Below are 17,479 nucleotides of genomic sequence, written 5' to 3'. Positions count from 1 at the left end.
CATGTCTCCATCATTTTTTAATAAACCTCCATACAATGATCTTTTTTAGTGCCATGATCTGAGTCCAAGTCAGTAATTAATAATGTCATGAACAAGGCACATGTAAATGTTCACTGTCTGCTGGGTAAACATGTAATTCAGACTGTCATTCTTTGTTGCATTTTTGTTCATCATCTGCTTCAGAAAACAATACTGTAAAAGTGGATATTTTCGCGTGACTAATTTTTTGCGCTTGGCCGGGTCGGAAGAGTTTTTAATTCCGCGGAATCAAGACATCACGCACAGGCACATATGGCAAGCAAAAATATTCGCGTGCTGTTATTTTCGCGCTAGTTTCTGGTTGCGCGAAATGCGCGAAAATTTGAACCCTGCGAAAATTTCCACTTTTACAGTAACTGCAAAAGTAACACAGACATGAAAAGGTTGTAAATGATTTTAAAAAGAAGAACATTTCCCTGTCTTCTCCGTAAAATTGAAGACACATGATTTAAAAGAGACAAGACTCTTTATCAAAACTGGGACTCACCGGCTGAACATCTTGGTAATAAAGAGCAGGGGGCGTGATGTTCCTCATGGCTGGGCATTCATCTGTGTAACTCAGCCATCTCAGTGGTACAGACGAATCTTCACAGTTACTGAGCCTGCTGCATCTGTGATCATGGAAAAGTAATGATTAAATGATTTAACTCTTCTAAGATCTTACTGCAATTTTAAGGGAGAGTTTACTAATTTTTGAAGTAGATCTTACAACAGATATAGATGAACAGAACTGTGACATTTTCAGTGACTTTCAGTGACATTTAATGACAACATAAAAGTTACAGTACATTCTTTAAAATCTGATATTTTCAAGAAACTGTGAAATTGGTAAATCTCATATGCAAATGAGAAAAAAAGATTATGTAATTGTCTCATGACCCTCCTACTGCTTTGTATAATTCATCAAAACATACTACTGAAGGTTTCACATTCATTATTTCTGTCATAATGACCTGTAGCACTGTTTCATGAAAGCACATAGATATTGATATTCTTACTTACTTATACATATACTGATTGTAATCAAATGCTCACTTTTGTGATTGCTTGATTTTACTTATATTATATAGGTCATATTGATTATAATATGAAATGTAGACATTCTGTCAGATATGTTTAATTATTGTTCTGCAAAGTGAGAAAGCGTGAAGAGAAATAGAACTTACTTGGCTTCCAATGTGCACCAACCACAAAACGGATCTCCTGTCCTTGAAGATGGTCTGATGCATTCATCACATGTGGTGTACTGGGCACAGTTAATGATGTCCAACTTCAAAAGCTAAAAAAGGTAGTGAGTCAAACCGTTTAAATGAAAAGAAGAAGAAAAATCTAAGCAGTTCTTCACTCTGTTCCACTGAAGGTGTTTCTTTGTTTGCTTTGTTCAGCTTATAAAAGACTATTATATTCACAAGTCGATAGTCTATGTATACGCCCTAGCTGTTTACAAGTTGATGTTTTATTATTACTTGCATTATTTTACATTGTATCTTTTGTTTGTTTGAAAAAAAAACACCAACAAAAACAAAAACAAAACAAAAAATGACCAACCAGTATTCGGATGTTATATTTCATTAGCATTTTGATCTCTGGGTTAAAAGAGGCGCTTCCAATTTTCACTGCCATCACAGGGTATATACACAGACTTGTATTCTTTGGTGACACTTTGCAAGAAGGAAGCTTTAAAAGTCATATATTATGTGTAAGTATGCTATTTTGTGTACTTTTCATCTGGACACAACTTGACTCCTTTGACTTCATAAAAAAATTCAGACCATTCTTAGATTCTTTTTGTGAACATGGATGTGTAGCCATCAAGTCAAATGAAGAGTGGGCCCTTGAAAATGAAACATACTTTAGCTGTTTATAAAGGTCACTAAAACATAGAATAACAACTTCTTTCAACAAAGCAAAAGTCCACTCACCTCTTCTTCGGACAAGATAAACAACTCCTCTCTTTCCTCATCAAGATGAACATCTCTTAAGACGTTGCTCACTTCCAGATCCACAGTCTCGTACAGTCTTGCACTATCAACCGCTTCTATGTGCACCTGTAGCACAATCGAATCAAATCATTACGTGGGAATAATGATATTTCTAATGATAATGACGAATAAGAATGCAGCAATTCCATCTCATATGATGATCAAACTGGAGTAAAAATGAAGTTAATACAGTTGTACAGTATACTCTGTAGGGGTATAATACAGTACAAAGAAAAGTTGTTTGTACTAAAGTTGACGTACAGCAGCGACAGACCAGTGCAGATATGGGATAAACAAATTGAAACAGGAATAGCTGGAGGGTTATTACATTATAAATGGAAGTTTACACTTTTGAATGAGTACACAAGGGGTGTAGCCATTTTTTGCTGCATAACATACCAGAATACTCCTTGTTTACATTGTAAACCACACTGCCCTCACTGCAATAAGGTGTGAACTTCCTCAATCTTGGAAGGCCGCTTGTTGTGACACTCATGTGCAGTGCAGTCATCTAGGGAAATGGTTTCCTTGAGATATGCTGCATTCAATGGCACCTTACTTACAAAATAGACGCTTGCTGTGTGCGAGTCTAATACCCTAACCCCCGAATCCTGCCCATTTTGAATTCAGAGATCAACACATTCTAAGGCAAATTTCTGAGACTGTACACACCTATCTCTTCAAAATTATCATGGCATTAAGCTTGATATTTGGGTCAACCCCTGCAACTTTAGCTATGTGGAAATTAGAACCAACTTTGCAATGAATTCAATATTATGATCACTGGAGGAAACTCGCTTTGTCAAATCTTGTACTGGAAAAACAAAAGAAACTGCAGAAACCAATTATCTATGTAAGCTAAAAAGAAATGGGACTCCCCATTGCCGAATGCTCATTAACGACCTGCTGTATCTTGATCTCTTGATGACTTATTTTGGGCACATATGCATTCAGTGGGCACATGAATAACTGAAAAATAATTCAGAGAGCATAGGCCAAGCAGCTCATTTCCATATATACACACATTTGTGACGAAAATAGTCCTATTTCCATATGGTAAAGAATCTGTCAAAGTGTGCCAGTATACCCTAGCTTTTTGTTGCACCTCAAATATGCAGACTGAATTCCCTCCTTTGTAGACTAGTATATTTGCCAGTAGAATAGAATCCTTCAAAATCTTTTTTAAAGAGTCCTGGATCCTGATGGTGACTCAGATCATACCAATATTTAATCATCTGTTCCTTATGCCATTATCCTATTTTTCTGAAAATGTTATCTAAATCCATTTCTGTGTCTTTTTGCAAAGAGAAAAACCAATACCAACAAAAACATAACTTCCTTGGCAGAGCTAATCAACAGCATACAGTATATGGCCATCCTGGGGCTGCTGACTGTCACATACTCACATGGATCAAATTTAAATGCTGGAATAGAATGTAGTGAAGAAGGGTCCTGTTTTATGAAGAGTTAAAATTGATAATATAGTTGATTTCAACAGTAAGTCTATGGCAGCCTGTGTGGTAAAGAAACTCAAAATCAATTTTACCTTTTGATAAAACAGAGGCCCCGGTACCAGGTACATAATTGTTTGCAAAATATGATTTTGGTCACTACAAAAAGGTTTTTTTTTCTCTCTCTCTCTTTCAAGAGGTTGCTTGCTGTGGAATTTTCCTCATTCCAAGACCATTTTATTTAAGAGTCAAGAGCTATCATGGTTCCTTTTATTAGCATTACTGCTAACATACAACTTGTATAATATGCTCAGTGAGATAGACCACAACTGAAAAGAAATTACTGACTGTATACAATGTACACAAGAACTTCGTCTTGTGTTTATGTGACAGTGCATCACAAAACAAACTAAAAGTCACACACCCTGATATTACAACTGTATCTGACGACTCAAAATTGGTGAAATGGGTCAACCTAGTCAATCTTGAGTGTTTCAAACTTCTTGAAAGAGTAGTTCTTCTTCTACATTATTCTAAAATTTTGAATCATAAAATGAATGGGAAATTGCATTTTTAGAAGTTTTCTAGATTACATTTTGTAGAATAGTTGATTAGGTACATGTATGTCTTAGAGATCCCTTTCATTTCTGAAAAAAACCACTTCACATTATATTCATCACCTTCAACTCTATACTTTTTAAAGGATAATGCTACAGCTTTGAAAGTTGGTACAGTCTGTATTAGTAATGGATAGAAGGGGTTTACATGCTCAATTTCAGCTTATCTCCCTTCATTGTTGTTGATATGGTGTTTTACATACTGTACTGCTTTTTGTCCCATTTATTGCACAGCTAAGCAAGGATTGTTAAGAGTAATCAACCCTATACTTCGTAGCTTCTTTTCTCAGTACACACTCTTCCAGAGTGTGTGCTTTCTTTCCAATATTTAGTCCATTTCAATTGAGGTGCACATCATTTTAAAGCTTAAAGTCTGCTTCTTCAGAATTTGCCCATGACTAAAAACCATGTCTAGCGACTTTTTGTTGGTTTTGTGATGCAGGGTCACATATACATGTAGACAAACACTGTACACAGACATTTCAATTTACCTTTTGTAGGTTTCCAGGTGAGGATGATATGAATGCGACCGTCTGGTTTTCCATTGTTAGAGTGGTGATAGAACCCTGCCCTCCCTCAAGTTTCAGACTTCCAGATGTGCTTAAGGCATTAGATGCCTCAGCATACGTGTATAGCTCTATAGTACCCGACTTGCCCTGGCACGCCATATCCTTTGTCACAGCACTCCTTTGAAGCTACCAAGAGCATAGATAAATGGAATACAACTTTAATGCTCTATACATATTTGTGTGTGTGTGTGTGTGTGTGTGTGTGTGTGTGTGTGTGTGTGTGTGTGTGTGTGTGTGTGTGTGTGTGTGTGTGTGTGTGTGTGTGCATGTGAGTGAGGAAAAGCGATAATAATACTACAGTTACAAATGATACAAAGATTTAATAAACATCATACTGCTGAAATTGAAAGGTTTTGCACCTGCTGTTTATCAGTGATGATCATTCTTGTTGCTTAAAGCACTACTGATGATTTACTTCTGTCAAAACCTTTTTGCCATATTGCCAACATGTGACTTTTAGCAACATTGGTATAGAAAAGAATTTGTCCCTCTGCCTAATAGCATGTTCACTGTTACACTTCCACAAGTTTTAAAAATATGAATTCACAATATGCAATCTCAAGATACCAGACAGCACTGATAGCAATCTATTCATAAATAGTTCTAGTACAATCAAGAAAAAAAAACAACTAAAATTATCACTCTATAGGCGTTTTCACATCAGCCTGATGTTTCGAAATAGCGCACTATTTTATGACTTGGGGAAATAAAAAAATATCTCGAGCTTGGATTTTCATCGGGCTGATGTGAAAACGCCTAATGTGATTAATACCTCCATCTAACACTGAGGGAATTAGCTCAACAAACAACTACTTTGTTTGCTTTTTATTGAGAACTAGAAATGTTGCTATTGCTACTGGTATGCCTCTATAATGAATGGTTCTCCTAATAGGTCTATAATACAGTGTCTTGACAATGTGTGGTGACAGTTTCACATAACTGGCAAAATATTAAAATGACAGATTTGTCACAAATGTGTTGAATGTTCACTTTCCTTGAACTTTCCTTTGACCTTATGGCAAGAAACTTCCAAGAAAATCCTGCAGGCATTGCATCTAGAAAAGAGGGAAATAGTAAGATTTTGAGGAGTTAATTCTAGACTTTTGACCCATGACCCCTAAATTCCCTAGATAATCAAGCGCTGCTAGTCAGTACACGCATATGTACTATAGTAAGTTCCATGAAGATACCTTGAACCATTTGTGAGATATGGAGAAAAAAGTCACAAATTTTCTCTTGACCTTTGACCTTTGAAATAACGACTGGAAGTTCTCTCTGGAGAATCTTTATTGGTAGTTCATGTATACACTAAGTTTCAAGAAAATATCTCCTTGCATTGCATAAATATGGGAGAAATAGTAAAATTTTGAGCATTTGACATTGACCTTTGACCTTTGACATTGAGCATGTGCGCCAAAAAATTGATAAGACACAACTTCACCCACTCATATACTTGCCAAGTTTCATTAGGATACCTCTAACGGTTTTCTAGATATGCTGTCCACAAAATTGATTACAGACAAAAGGACGGATGAAGGACAAACGGAAAGACGGACAGAAAACGGTCACAAAAACATAATGCTTCTGGCAACACTTCATGGCGGAGGCATAAAAAATACTGAAATAAGAAATTATCATCACAGAAATCTTGGCATGAGTGATTTTTTTCTCTTTTTCTTTTTGCGGGCAGTCAGGTGGGATGAATTTTGAGTGTTTTTAATTTCCAAAAGAATCATGACAATTGACTTCAAACAGCACCGTGGTAGCTACGGTATCAAGGGTTTGGTAGCATTATACTATGTTAATAAAGGTAGTTGGTCCTCATTATGACACCAAAATCACTAATTGAGCAGTGAAAATGCACAAGATTACATAACATGATAGAAGGCCTATTCTTACAATATGCCCACCTTGATATCATAGATATGATACTACATGATATATAACAAAACAAAAAAAATGCATGCTTATACTTTCACACTAGTTTCACATCACACAAAATTCATGAGAATTATCATCTCGTAAAAAATTTACATATCCACAGTATTAAATTCACTGATAAAATCCTGGAAATTAGAAAAAAAAATTCATTCAGACCTGCATACATGTAATTTACCCTAAGCGTTTCGCCCAAATATTTTGTATGCAGACAAGGATGACTTTTAACATTAGAGTATACACAAAGAGCACCTAGGGAAGAGACAGATGTAAGGACAGACAGAACTTAGACAGACTGTCAGACAGAAAAGGCTCTAAACCTACAAGAAAAATGAAGAACCAGTATCTTTAGTATATTCATGATCTTTCAGTTTCAAAGGAAACAGACATGTGTAGCTCAATCTCAGTACAAGTTAGAGGCTACAATTTACCGGTATGACTCCTTCACATGATGGGTTTGCAATGTAGTCAATTTCTTTCCCTACTGCTGGACTTGGTTGTGGATCTGACCCACAGCCATACACAGCATCGATGAACCTGTCTTGGACAACTGACATTGGGTAGATACAGAGCCATGATTGCTCATTATTAATCGTGGTGAAGATGGTAAATAAAGCATCATCATCTGTGTTGATACCAAGCGACTCAGCAAGTTGGGGAGAGACTGGACCAATATGAGCAGCTTGTATAGATGCAATGTTTCCACAAGACAATTCAATTTCCATATATGAATCAAGGTTGGTGGACAATGTACTATCATCGGTACAGATACGTCCTAGTTTTGATCTTGGGGATGACCCAGGGGACTCCTGCAAAATGAAGAACATGTAGTCATTCCAATGCATTCCATCGATAAACTCCACTTTTTGATTTGTTTCCTTATTTTGTGTGGAATAAATAAGATTAAGAGTTGGTTCACTTGTATCTGTTTCTAATATGCGTATTCCTACTGGAACGAATGGGGTGCCAGTGCCATCTCTGGTAGTTGGAGCAACAAAAAGATACCATTTCTCGTTTGGTAGCTGCCCTGTAAGTCCTACAAAGGATGTTTCCAGTTCTGATGGCGTTACAACTTTATCAGAAGAGCCGGATTCCAAAATTATTAGTGTTGTTAGATTTCTGTATTCACACAAGCCGTCATTTTTTCTGCACAGGACAAGGTGATTGCGAGGAGATGCTGCAACAGCGAGGATGGTGTTGTCATTATCCTCGCAATTATTGCCACAGCCGTCAGGGTCTGTACTGTCATTTTTCAAGTGTGCCAGATTTCTGTCTAGCTGATAAATCCTGGACCTTGCTCCCACGTACACAAACTCTTCGCCACCTGCATTACTGACAAGGAAGTGGTTGAAGACACTGCCTGGCGCTCCGCGGAAGCTTCCCCTGAGGTATGTTGATACTGGTGTTGCTGTCGAATCCCCAATCAGCGACAGTATGCATGTAAATACTACCAGACTACACAGATTCCAGTGTATCCGAAGCACATAACTGCATTCCATGTTGCCACTTTAGCTCAGAACAACCCTGGCTCAAAGCAGATCAACCGAGTCGTAATGTAGATCCAGCATGAAGCATTGGATTAATCTGCATGAAAAATAAAAAGAAAAGTGATAATGATAATGATTAAGAATGTTTATACTGCACATCAGACATAGTTCATATTACAGTCACTATGCACTCCTGAAAAGGAAATTTATTATAAAACAGAGTATACATTACAATTTTGCAATGATATTGCATTTCATATAATTGAAAATGTTAACTTCTAAAGTGTAATATAAAACATGATTCACAACATGTACACTGTTCTCTATCATTTGTTTTCTTTTTATAATTTGATAATTTGTGCCTTATCTTTGTCATCAATATAAATGCGTTGTGTAAGAATACTGTCTCTGAACAAAAATTGTGTTACCGATGATATCAAGAATTTCAAAAAATGAATCAAACTGAACTGCAATATTATGAAACAGAGTCATGCAAAATGTAAAATCATTTTAGTGTCATAAAACATTTGCAGTGAGGTTAATGCTGTATTTCTCCCAATCACATAAAAACATTATCGGTTTCACAATAGTAATGATATGATCTTGTAAAGCAGTCAATGACCATACAAATGTATTCTCCAGAGCTGCAACCGGCAGGTACAGTGTATTGAACATTCATCCATGATTACAACTATAAGATTACAAGTAGCTAGCCCAGCAAGCACATTTGCTGATTTTTGGACATTTGTGTACAAGTAGCAGTAACCCACTATAGAAATCATATGAGAACATATATACATGTTTTCGTTACCGTTGGTTTGTTTGTTTGTAAGTTAGTAAGTTAGTTTGTCCGTGTGTAAAAATAACTCAAAAAGTTCTTAACGGATTGGGATGAAACTTGCAGGAACGGTTGAGAATGACACAAGTAACAAATGATTATACTTTTGGTAGTGATGCAAGAATTTTGGGGGAATTTATGAAGGATTTTCGATATTTTGGCAGGTAGGGTCAATGAACTTGGGAGTTCAGGCCGCGCGTATTTGAGGTTTGCATGCGCACACAAAAGTGCGTGCTCTAGTTTCTGCTATGGTGAGGACCGCCGTGCAGCTGAGGGTTTATGACGTAACAAAGGCTTCTATATTGGGAAATCAGGCGACTTTCAGCACACAATGCTATAAGTACGCATGGGTGGACATCTCTGATATCTCTATGGAAGAACAAGATCAGTGGTGGAAATGAGCTGCATGCTTGGCGGAGGTCTGCGCTCTCAGAGTGTTTCTCTAGTTTAAACATGTTACTTTCACTTTTTAAATGGGGTTATATATTGCTCAACCCAAGAATACTTTTTCCTTCAAATAGCTATTAATAGTTAAAGAGAATAAAAACAACAATACTGTACAATAAATTTACTAAAAGAAGAAAATTACATATGTAATAATTGTTCATGTTATGTATTACATGGGCATTTTATGCCCAAGTCATCACCAGTCACCAGATACACTTATTATAGAAACACATGACAAGAAAATTGTTACAAAATATCACCCTTTCACTTCATATACTGTCTCAGAGTTGTGACAAAATCTAGACTGGACACCAAAAACAATTGGATCAGCCAGTGAAAGGTACGTACAGATGCACTGGGAATTGATCAGATGTATTTTTTCATTAGTTTTACAGTGATTGGCAAAAAAAAAATAGCATCAACAAAACACACCCATGAAAGTTACGAGGACTGCACTTACATTGCAGTCTGTGCAACAGCTCCACCCAGTAAACACAAAAGAGGACTTCTGATTAGGCATTGTGCAATTGTTTTCCTTCTCAGAAAATAGAGTAAAAATAGTCAAAATAGGGAAAATCACTATCTAGCATTCTCAAAGATGAATGTCCATAAAGATTATGAGTACCAATCTGAAAGAGGAAGTTGTTTGTAATTAAAGTTATCTTAGGTAGGTTACAGGTAGGCCTACTATGAAATATAAGTTGCGTATTGAACAGGTCTGATAGAGGTCTCTATAAATAACTGTAACTGCCAGTGCTTCAAACCTGTCTGTGGTAGTCACTCAAGGGAAACAGAAATAAAAATGGTTGGTGGCCATATTCTTTTGCTTGGACTTTGCTTTTACATTATGTACATTGTACATGATTACAAAATTACAACATTTCTATAATTTGGTTGTGGGTTTTGTTATGTTTGGCTTGTTTTGTTTTATTTTGTTTTTCTGGCTTGTCCTGAAAAGGCATTACTGATCACTATCTATGGTGTTAAATAGTGACCACAGGATACAAATTTTGTGACCACCATAATATGCAGGGCCTTTCACTCTTTCTCTGTCACTTGGAGATAATCTACATGTGAAGGTTAAATACGGTACTACATAAATTTGTGTACACTATAGATGGGCACTGAAGACCGGCAACCACTAGTATCCTCGGGTATCGGTGGTATGTAATCAAATACAGTAAAACCTGTCTTAGTGACCACCCATCTATTGCATCCATCTGTTGTATGCGACCACTAAAAACAATTCCCTCCAAGAGAAAAAAGCATGTTAGAGAACCTGTCTATAGTGTCCACCTGTCTATAATGGTCACTTTTTCTTTGGTCTCCCATGGGTAGCTGCAAAAGACAGGTTAGACTGTGGTATTCAAGGGGCCACTGAAAAAAAAAAAAAGCTGGGATGGTTATGCCCCTTTGACCTCAGCCTTTTTCAGAGGCCCTTGCACTACAGTATGTATACGCCGAATATTTTGCAAGGTTTTTATTTTCGTGAATTTTGTGAGTCAGGTGCTATTCGCGAAAATAAAGACACAAAAATATTGACTTTGATCCCAATATGAATATCATGCGACATACATGTATACATTTCTCGATTTGGTAATCACAAATTTAAACACTTGCGAAATTGCCGGGGAGTGTCAATTGGCGAAAATTAGACTCGCTAAATATATTACGTATACGGTATAATTATATTGTAACTTGGTGGTTTGATTCTCTCTCACATTCCCAATCCCAGCTGCTTTTCTCCTGAAGTTACTAGGGCAATGGAGTCTCTGATTAATGCTAACTTGCCACCTTAGTTTTTGGAAAAGAACACATTGAGCTGACATACTGTCTTGGCTGGTGTTGAGGGGGCCTAGGCCTAGCTGAGAAACCTGTTCAGTATATAATACTAACCTGGGCTGGCCAGAAAATATGAAGCATAAACTAGCACATGGCCCATGATTAATTGTGATTGTCTCTTAAAAATCTCCAAAATGGCACTAATATTGAAAGCATGATATTTCCCATTAATTTTAAAATATTCTTCTTTATAAATTTCAACAAATTATAAGAGACAGAAATGTTCACAAATAAATGATAAGAACCTTATTAACTAAATATTTACAAGTTAACAAAATATACGAATGTAACTATTGTTCTCACAGTTACAAATCACATCCCCTGATCATGCAATCAGGTATCAATTCTCTGTAAATCTTGCTGATGCATATCTTTCAAAAGTCCTCTCTTACAAATTCTGCATCTCACTCTCCCCCACCCCCCGAAACCAGTGGGCCACTCCTGCTGTGTACATTCACATCAAACCGTTCAATATACAGTTAAACTCGCCTCAGTCGACGTCGCATATGTCGAATAATCACGCAAGTCGAAGATTTTAAAAAGTCCCGAATTTTCCCCATTGACTTACGTGTATTAATTCACTCACAAGTCGAATTTTTTAAGTCGAATACTCGCCTAAGTCAATGAAATTCCAAGAACACTTTCACGGAAAAACCACTGAATTCACCTTGCCTAAGTCAAATAAGATTTTATTGTGTAATAAATCATCTGTCAAAAGCATGAAACGCCAGTTTTTGTTTACATACAGTATATACCAAAAGAAACTTTGCGTTAAAAACATTGACGTATCATTTACGCAAGAGGTTTCACCTGAATCGTTATTAACGAAAAGTAACGATCGGGAAAATCAACGTTTGTAGTAACGATGAGTAACGATCCCAAGCGCAAATTAACGATGCTTCGTTGACATTAACGATAGTAATGCAAGAACTCACGCGAGATTTTGGTTTCCGTTACCCAGACCTGGTGAAAGGACGACGTATCGCCTCTGCCGAGTGTAGCGATCTATGCCTTATATACTTAGCGGAGTCTTTTTGCGAATCGTATCACGATTTCGCGAATGGTTAATATGCGACCGGGGTCACCAAAAATGCACGCCATGCCAACAACAACAACAACAAAGCCCGATGTTTGCCTTCAGTTTTGGAAATGAACAGCGGTAACAATCGGCTCCATAAGATGCTAGAATAAATGTCAGATGTTTGCTCTTAATTTTGGAAATGAATAACGGTAATATTCAATGTGGATAAAGTGTCTTGCTGAAGGGCAAATATCGGGCACACCGCTCCAGCTCTCAGCTCCAAAGTAGACAACATACATGTACATTATACACGTGTATGCGTGGTGTAACTGTAAGTCAATTTTTTTTTTACTTACGCACAAGTCGAAACTCGCCTAAGTCGATGTGTTTTGCTCAGTCCCGAGAAGATCGACTTATGCGAGTTTAACTGTACGTTGAATCAAGTGATTTCATTATTACGACTTTGTGCATGGATGTCAGTCAAAAATAAAGGCTTAATTTAAATGACAAATATTTATATATACATATATATATATATATATATGCCAGGCCCGTAGCCAGGGGGGGTGCGTCGGGTGCGTACGCACCCCCCCCCCCCAAATTCTGAAAGGTCCACTTTTTCATAATAACGGTTTTTAGCAATTCTCAAGATAACAATCCAAATAAATATAAAGACACATTATATGCTACGTAAATGTGGAAGAGTACGTTTAACAATGTTAAAAATAATTGTACGAAACCCTTTTGTTGTATGAACCATCGGATCGTCCCCATGCACACAAACACAAATGTTATGTATCAATTTGTGCGAGCTATTACATATTGAAAACTTTCGGTCATCTGCGAAGCCGCGCTTCCGCGCGAACGCTACAACACGTAAAACGGGTCAAAAATCGACGCATTTTTCCACAAAATCTACCATAACTTTTAAACTGTTTAAGAAGCAAACTTGGGGCGCCCGGATTCTGAAAGTGGACACTTTAGGGATTATTTATGTGTATATATCTTTACTGTAACATTTGTAGCAGTGACGCAAATTAGATCAGAAAAGTACCTTCTGAGTAGAATTGTCTATGGCGAACAGTCCAAATTTGATGAATTTGAGCATATTTTGCCGTCTTGCAATTCTTCCAGACGGGATATATCGAGAACGGAAGATCGCACAAACTTGGGGCGCACGGTTTCAGAAAGTAGAGGTTCTGCCCATTTTTGTGACATAAGAATCTTGTCCATTGGTTGAGCAGTCCTGACGCAAATTTGCAGTAAAGCTAGACTACCCATTCACAATTGCTGTCATAGGGAACGTGTACAATCCATACAGAACTATCACGTGACGAGACTACCAACGAAAATTTGAGCCGTTGTCCTTCACTGTCTGCCGTTGTCAGCAGTGTGAATTCCTGTGATTTCAAGCTTTTGTTTCTCGCCAAATATCATTTTCAATGCAATATCCAGATACAGTTGTATGTGAGACATTATAATCTAGATACGTAGCAGCCTTATTGACAACATAACTGTTAAGTTTGGGAGCAAAAACGACCAAATACATTCCACATTCCATCTCATTTTTCGATGATGGCTGTAGTCGGACTGGTGCATTTCCTTCGGAGGTGGTAATAATGTAAGTAGTTGCAACGGTCACCTTGCCACCTGCTGTCTGCAATCGGGCGCTTATATACACGTGTTGTACACAGGTAATCAACTGAAATAATGTTGTAAAGGAATGATATGCTACTATGATTTAATAAATAAGAAATAACCATTCCAGTATGTATCTTAGTGTGCACAGTAAGACAGATCAAATCAAATAGGAAAACATCTGAGCACTAAGCCTGAGGTCTGAATTTGCACTCAACTTCTTCCAATGGCTAACGGATGTTCAATTTTTGAATTTCACTGACCTCCAAATTTCACAAAGAAAACCTTCTTAGCATGATGGTTAATATGACATTTGACTGATATTGGAGATGTTTGCGAATCGGATCTACTACCTTTAATATTATTAAATTTAAAATGATTATTTGAAAGTTCGGAAATGCTGGAAATATCCTACCACAAGGAGGCAAAATATAAATGGTTCACATTTACAATTCATTTTGTTTTAAAAATTTTCTTATTTATTTTCGTTTTTGACAAACTCGCATACCAACGGCTGATATACTGTATAGTAAAGTGAATGTTTCATCTTCCAAACAGCATACAATGGGATGGAAAACTCCAACTGAAAGGTGGACACCGTGACCATACTCGCTAAAGAAAACGCGTAATAGGGGTCGTTTTTTCTCACGGATTAGATGGAAAGTGTGATGTACGAGCGTATATAATCAAAAATTTGGGAAAATGGTATATTGTTCAATCATGATGAAGTACTTCTTTAGGGTGCAGGAAACATTTAAGGAATACTTGTTTTTAAGGCCCGAAAAAATCATATGATCATTACTCGTTTAGGGGCCATTTTGAAAGTCCATGTATGAGCATGGTGTCCACCTTTTAATTGTCGCTACCCCTCCCGGGACAGTATCAAAGTACCGTTTTGTTAATTAACGCAATCCCCCCTTCCTTTAAAAATCCTGGCTTCAGGCCTGCTAACGCGGGTATACAATAGAAAAAATAACAGTTAAAACAACACCAGGAAAATCACTATTCTCAATTTTGCGGCGCGCTATGCGCGCAGAGTCTCGAACACAATTAAACTTTGCAACTTCCTGGCAAAATGAGTTTTTACTATTTCCTAGATGAAATACCGTAACGCGATTGCATGCAACAGACAAAAATACAAATTTCCTCGAGACTTTAAAACGTCATTAAAACAGTCAAAATTCACAATTTGCGGCGCGCTTCGCGCGCAAATTCTTATACAACTTTTGTAGTTCGGTCGTCCAAAGAATATAATTGTGTGTGTGTGTGTGTGTGTGTGTGTATGTGTCATCATTGGTATTGGTACCGAAGGTCCGTTTTTTTAGTGACCGCACCCCCCCTTGAAAAATCCTGGCTACGGGCCTGTATATGCATATATCTACCCTAGGCCATTTTGAAAGGCAAATGGATAAACTGTCGTGAGAGCAGTGACTAAAAACTCTGGCAAACTAGGGAGGGTCAATTCCAAGCACTAGTCTGTTTGTTTGATACTAGTAAGTAGTATAGTAAAGTTTACATTCAATACATCATCTGTGTATCTGTATCTGTTACTGTATCTGTATCTGTATGGTTTATAGTCAGCAAAATGGCCAAGAAGATCGAAGACACATCCACGCCATGCTAACATCAAAGCAATGCAATACTTTGCCTGCGCCTGGTTTGCAGCAATTCTAAAGTAATTCAAGAGCTCAGTGAAATTAATGTGTTCCATTAATCAAACTCGTTATACTCACGATAGATGACAATAATCTATTAACTGATATTTACCTGTCAATGTGTGAAGATGGCAGTAGCTGAGCTGAGTAGGAAAGCTGCGGTGTACAGTCAACCGCACAATTCCTTTCATTTGTGAACAACAGTGTCAGTGAGATTGACTTCACGCCCAAGACAAAGTTTAAATCCTCTAGTTTACAGGAGTAGTGCAATATCATGAGTTCGCGATGAAGTAGTTTACTACAGTACACATCGATAACGTCAGAAGTGTCATATTCCAGTGATTCCCCGTTCTGTTTCCACACTGTACAAAATTATTTCGGTGCCGTGCTGTGCAAGTGGTGAAGTGCAATGCCAATACAAGTTAATAGGAGGTAACACCCCGTGCCTGTAATGTACCGAGTTGATGGAAGTGCGTGTGAATTTGCTCGGGCTACTTCCGCATGCGGATTATTCCAATATAGCCAAGGGTACACATGTTTTTCATGCAGCAAGAGTTAGGACCAGCAAAATTATGATATTCTCTTTCCCAGCTAGATTTTCAGCCAAAATAACGGTATAATTTAACTCTAACCTACAGAATATTTTTGGGACGGTTATGACAGGCCAATTATGAACAGAGTTGTCGGTATTTACTCTCCTATTCCCGTGCGTGTCTTATCTTCGTACCTGCTGATGTACTTGCATCAACAAACGTGTAATGTACGTAGCCTCCCGAGGTTCGCTGGCGGATAGTAATTGGGGAAATCCCTATATCACGTATGTGCCCGCCTTCTGCAGTATAGTATAAAGTCGTTACTATGGCGAGCACTGCCGCAGTAGCTTTACACTTTTCTTCAGTGTGGGAATACAATCTATATGCGTCGTGGATTATTTGTTATGCCTATTAACAAAATTTTACTCGTTAAATGTTGATTCAATCATTTCCAACGGTTCGGCTGGATGCTTTTCCCAGTTATCCTCATGTAGATAGGGCCTACCCCGATAGTCACTATAGTATACTCCCATAGCAGTTCTTCTTTTCCTAAAAAAAGTCTTGTCGTCTCTCTTTCATTTACTAGTATATACTATATTACTTCCCCCTTTCATTTCTTGGGTGAGTTGTATGAGGGGGCGGGGGAGGAACTGAGGGCAAGTTGAAAATTTGGACATTTGAAAATGAAATTCTTGTAATAGATTCAAATTTAATGAGGGCTTTTGTTAGTACAGTTATACACTCTGTATAAATGTTTTCATATAACAATATACAGAGATATTATATCTCTGTGTATCTCTATTATAACTATGTTACATTTGTATATTTCACCAGAAGTTTCTGTATATTATCACCAGTAATTGATGATGTACAATGTTTTTGTCACTATGGTGCTGATTTTCCTTTCTTTTGAAAGAGGAAGGCGATTTTCTGTATCATCATCAGCCAAAAAAAAAGAATCTTGACTTTTGAATTTGATGCCTGGCCCTGTAATCCTGAGAAGGGGGGGGGGGAGAGAAATTCTATCCGTGTCCTCTCAAGAACTGTCGCTCCTTATTTCTACATGGACATGCTAATAATAACTATCCTACCTTGTCTTACTTCCGGGGGGGGGGGGGGTACGCGTTCAAATTCTTGTTCTCGCGCATTCGACTTGTTTCCAAGCTTAGGCGGGAAGCAGATTTTGATTTCCTTAACCTATAGATAGTCCGCTACGAACATATATTAGTTTAATGGTACTTTTAATCATTATACTTTTTGGTGCTTTTAATCATTATACTTTTCGATACTCATTTAGACTCTTTAAATTTAAAAGGGACATTCTCTGAGTTTGAATCCTGACCAGTTCAACAATGACGTCTCCCCTATATGAGAACTCCCTCCCCTATACATGTGTTTGACGTCTTTAAAACTTACCTTTCA

At 37.5% G+C, this 17,479-nt stretch overlaps 1 protein-coding gene and 1 long non-coding RNA gene across 2 annotated transcripts; both read right to left on the bottom strand.

Annotated features, from left to right (window-relative positions):
* Positions 1-526: 526 nt before the first annotated feature.
* On the bottom strand, positions 527-2,095 carry LOC139719094 (uncharacterized). The gene is made up of 3 exons (XR_011710061.1): positions 1,962-2,095; positions 1,206-1,318; positions 527-650 (listed from the first exon to the last, which is right to left on the bottom strand). It is a non-coding gene; the product is annotated as an uncharacterized lncRNA (long non-coding RNA).
* Positions 2,096-7,225: 5,130 nt separating this feature from the next.
* On the bottom strand, positions 7,226-15,928 carry LOC139719128 (plexin-A4-like; the record flags this gene model as incomplete). The annotated part of the gene is made up of 2 exons (XM_071630560.1): positions 15,637-15,928; positions 7,226-8,180 (listed from the first exon to the last, which is right to left on the bottom strand). A coding segment is annotated over exon 2 (870 nt), but the record flags the coding sequence as incomplete, so codon positions are not given.
* Between the last annotated feature and the right edge of the window lie 1,551 nt (positions 15,929-17,479).

The sequence above is a fragment of the Diadema antillarum genome, unplaced genomic scaffold (genome assembly GCF_040938485.1).
Source record: "Diadema antillarum isolate AM-2024a unplaced genomic scaffold, OU_Dant_1.0 scf00000104, whole genome shotgun sequence".
NCBI classification, from domain to species: domain Eukaryota; kingdom Metazoa; phylum Echinodermata; class Echinoidea; order Diadematoida; family Diadematidae; genus Diadema; species Diadema antillarum.
This window is presented reverse-complemented; position numbering and strand designations above follow the sequence as displayed.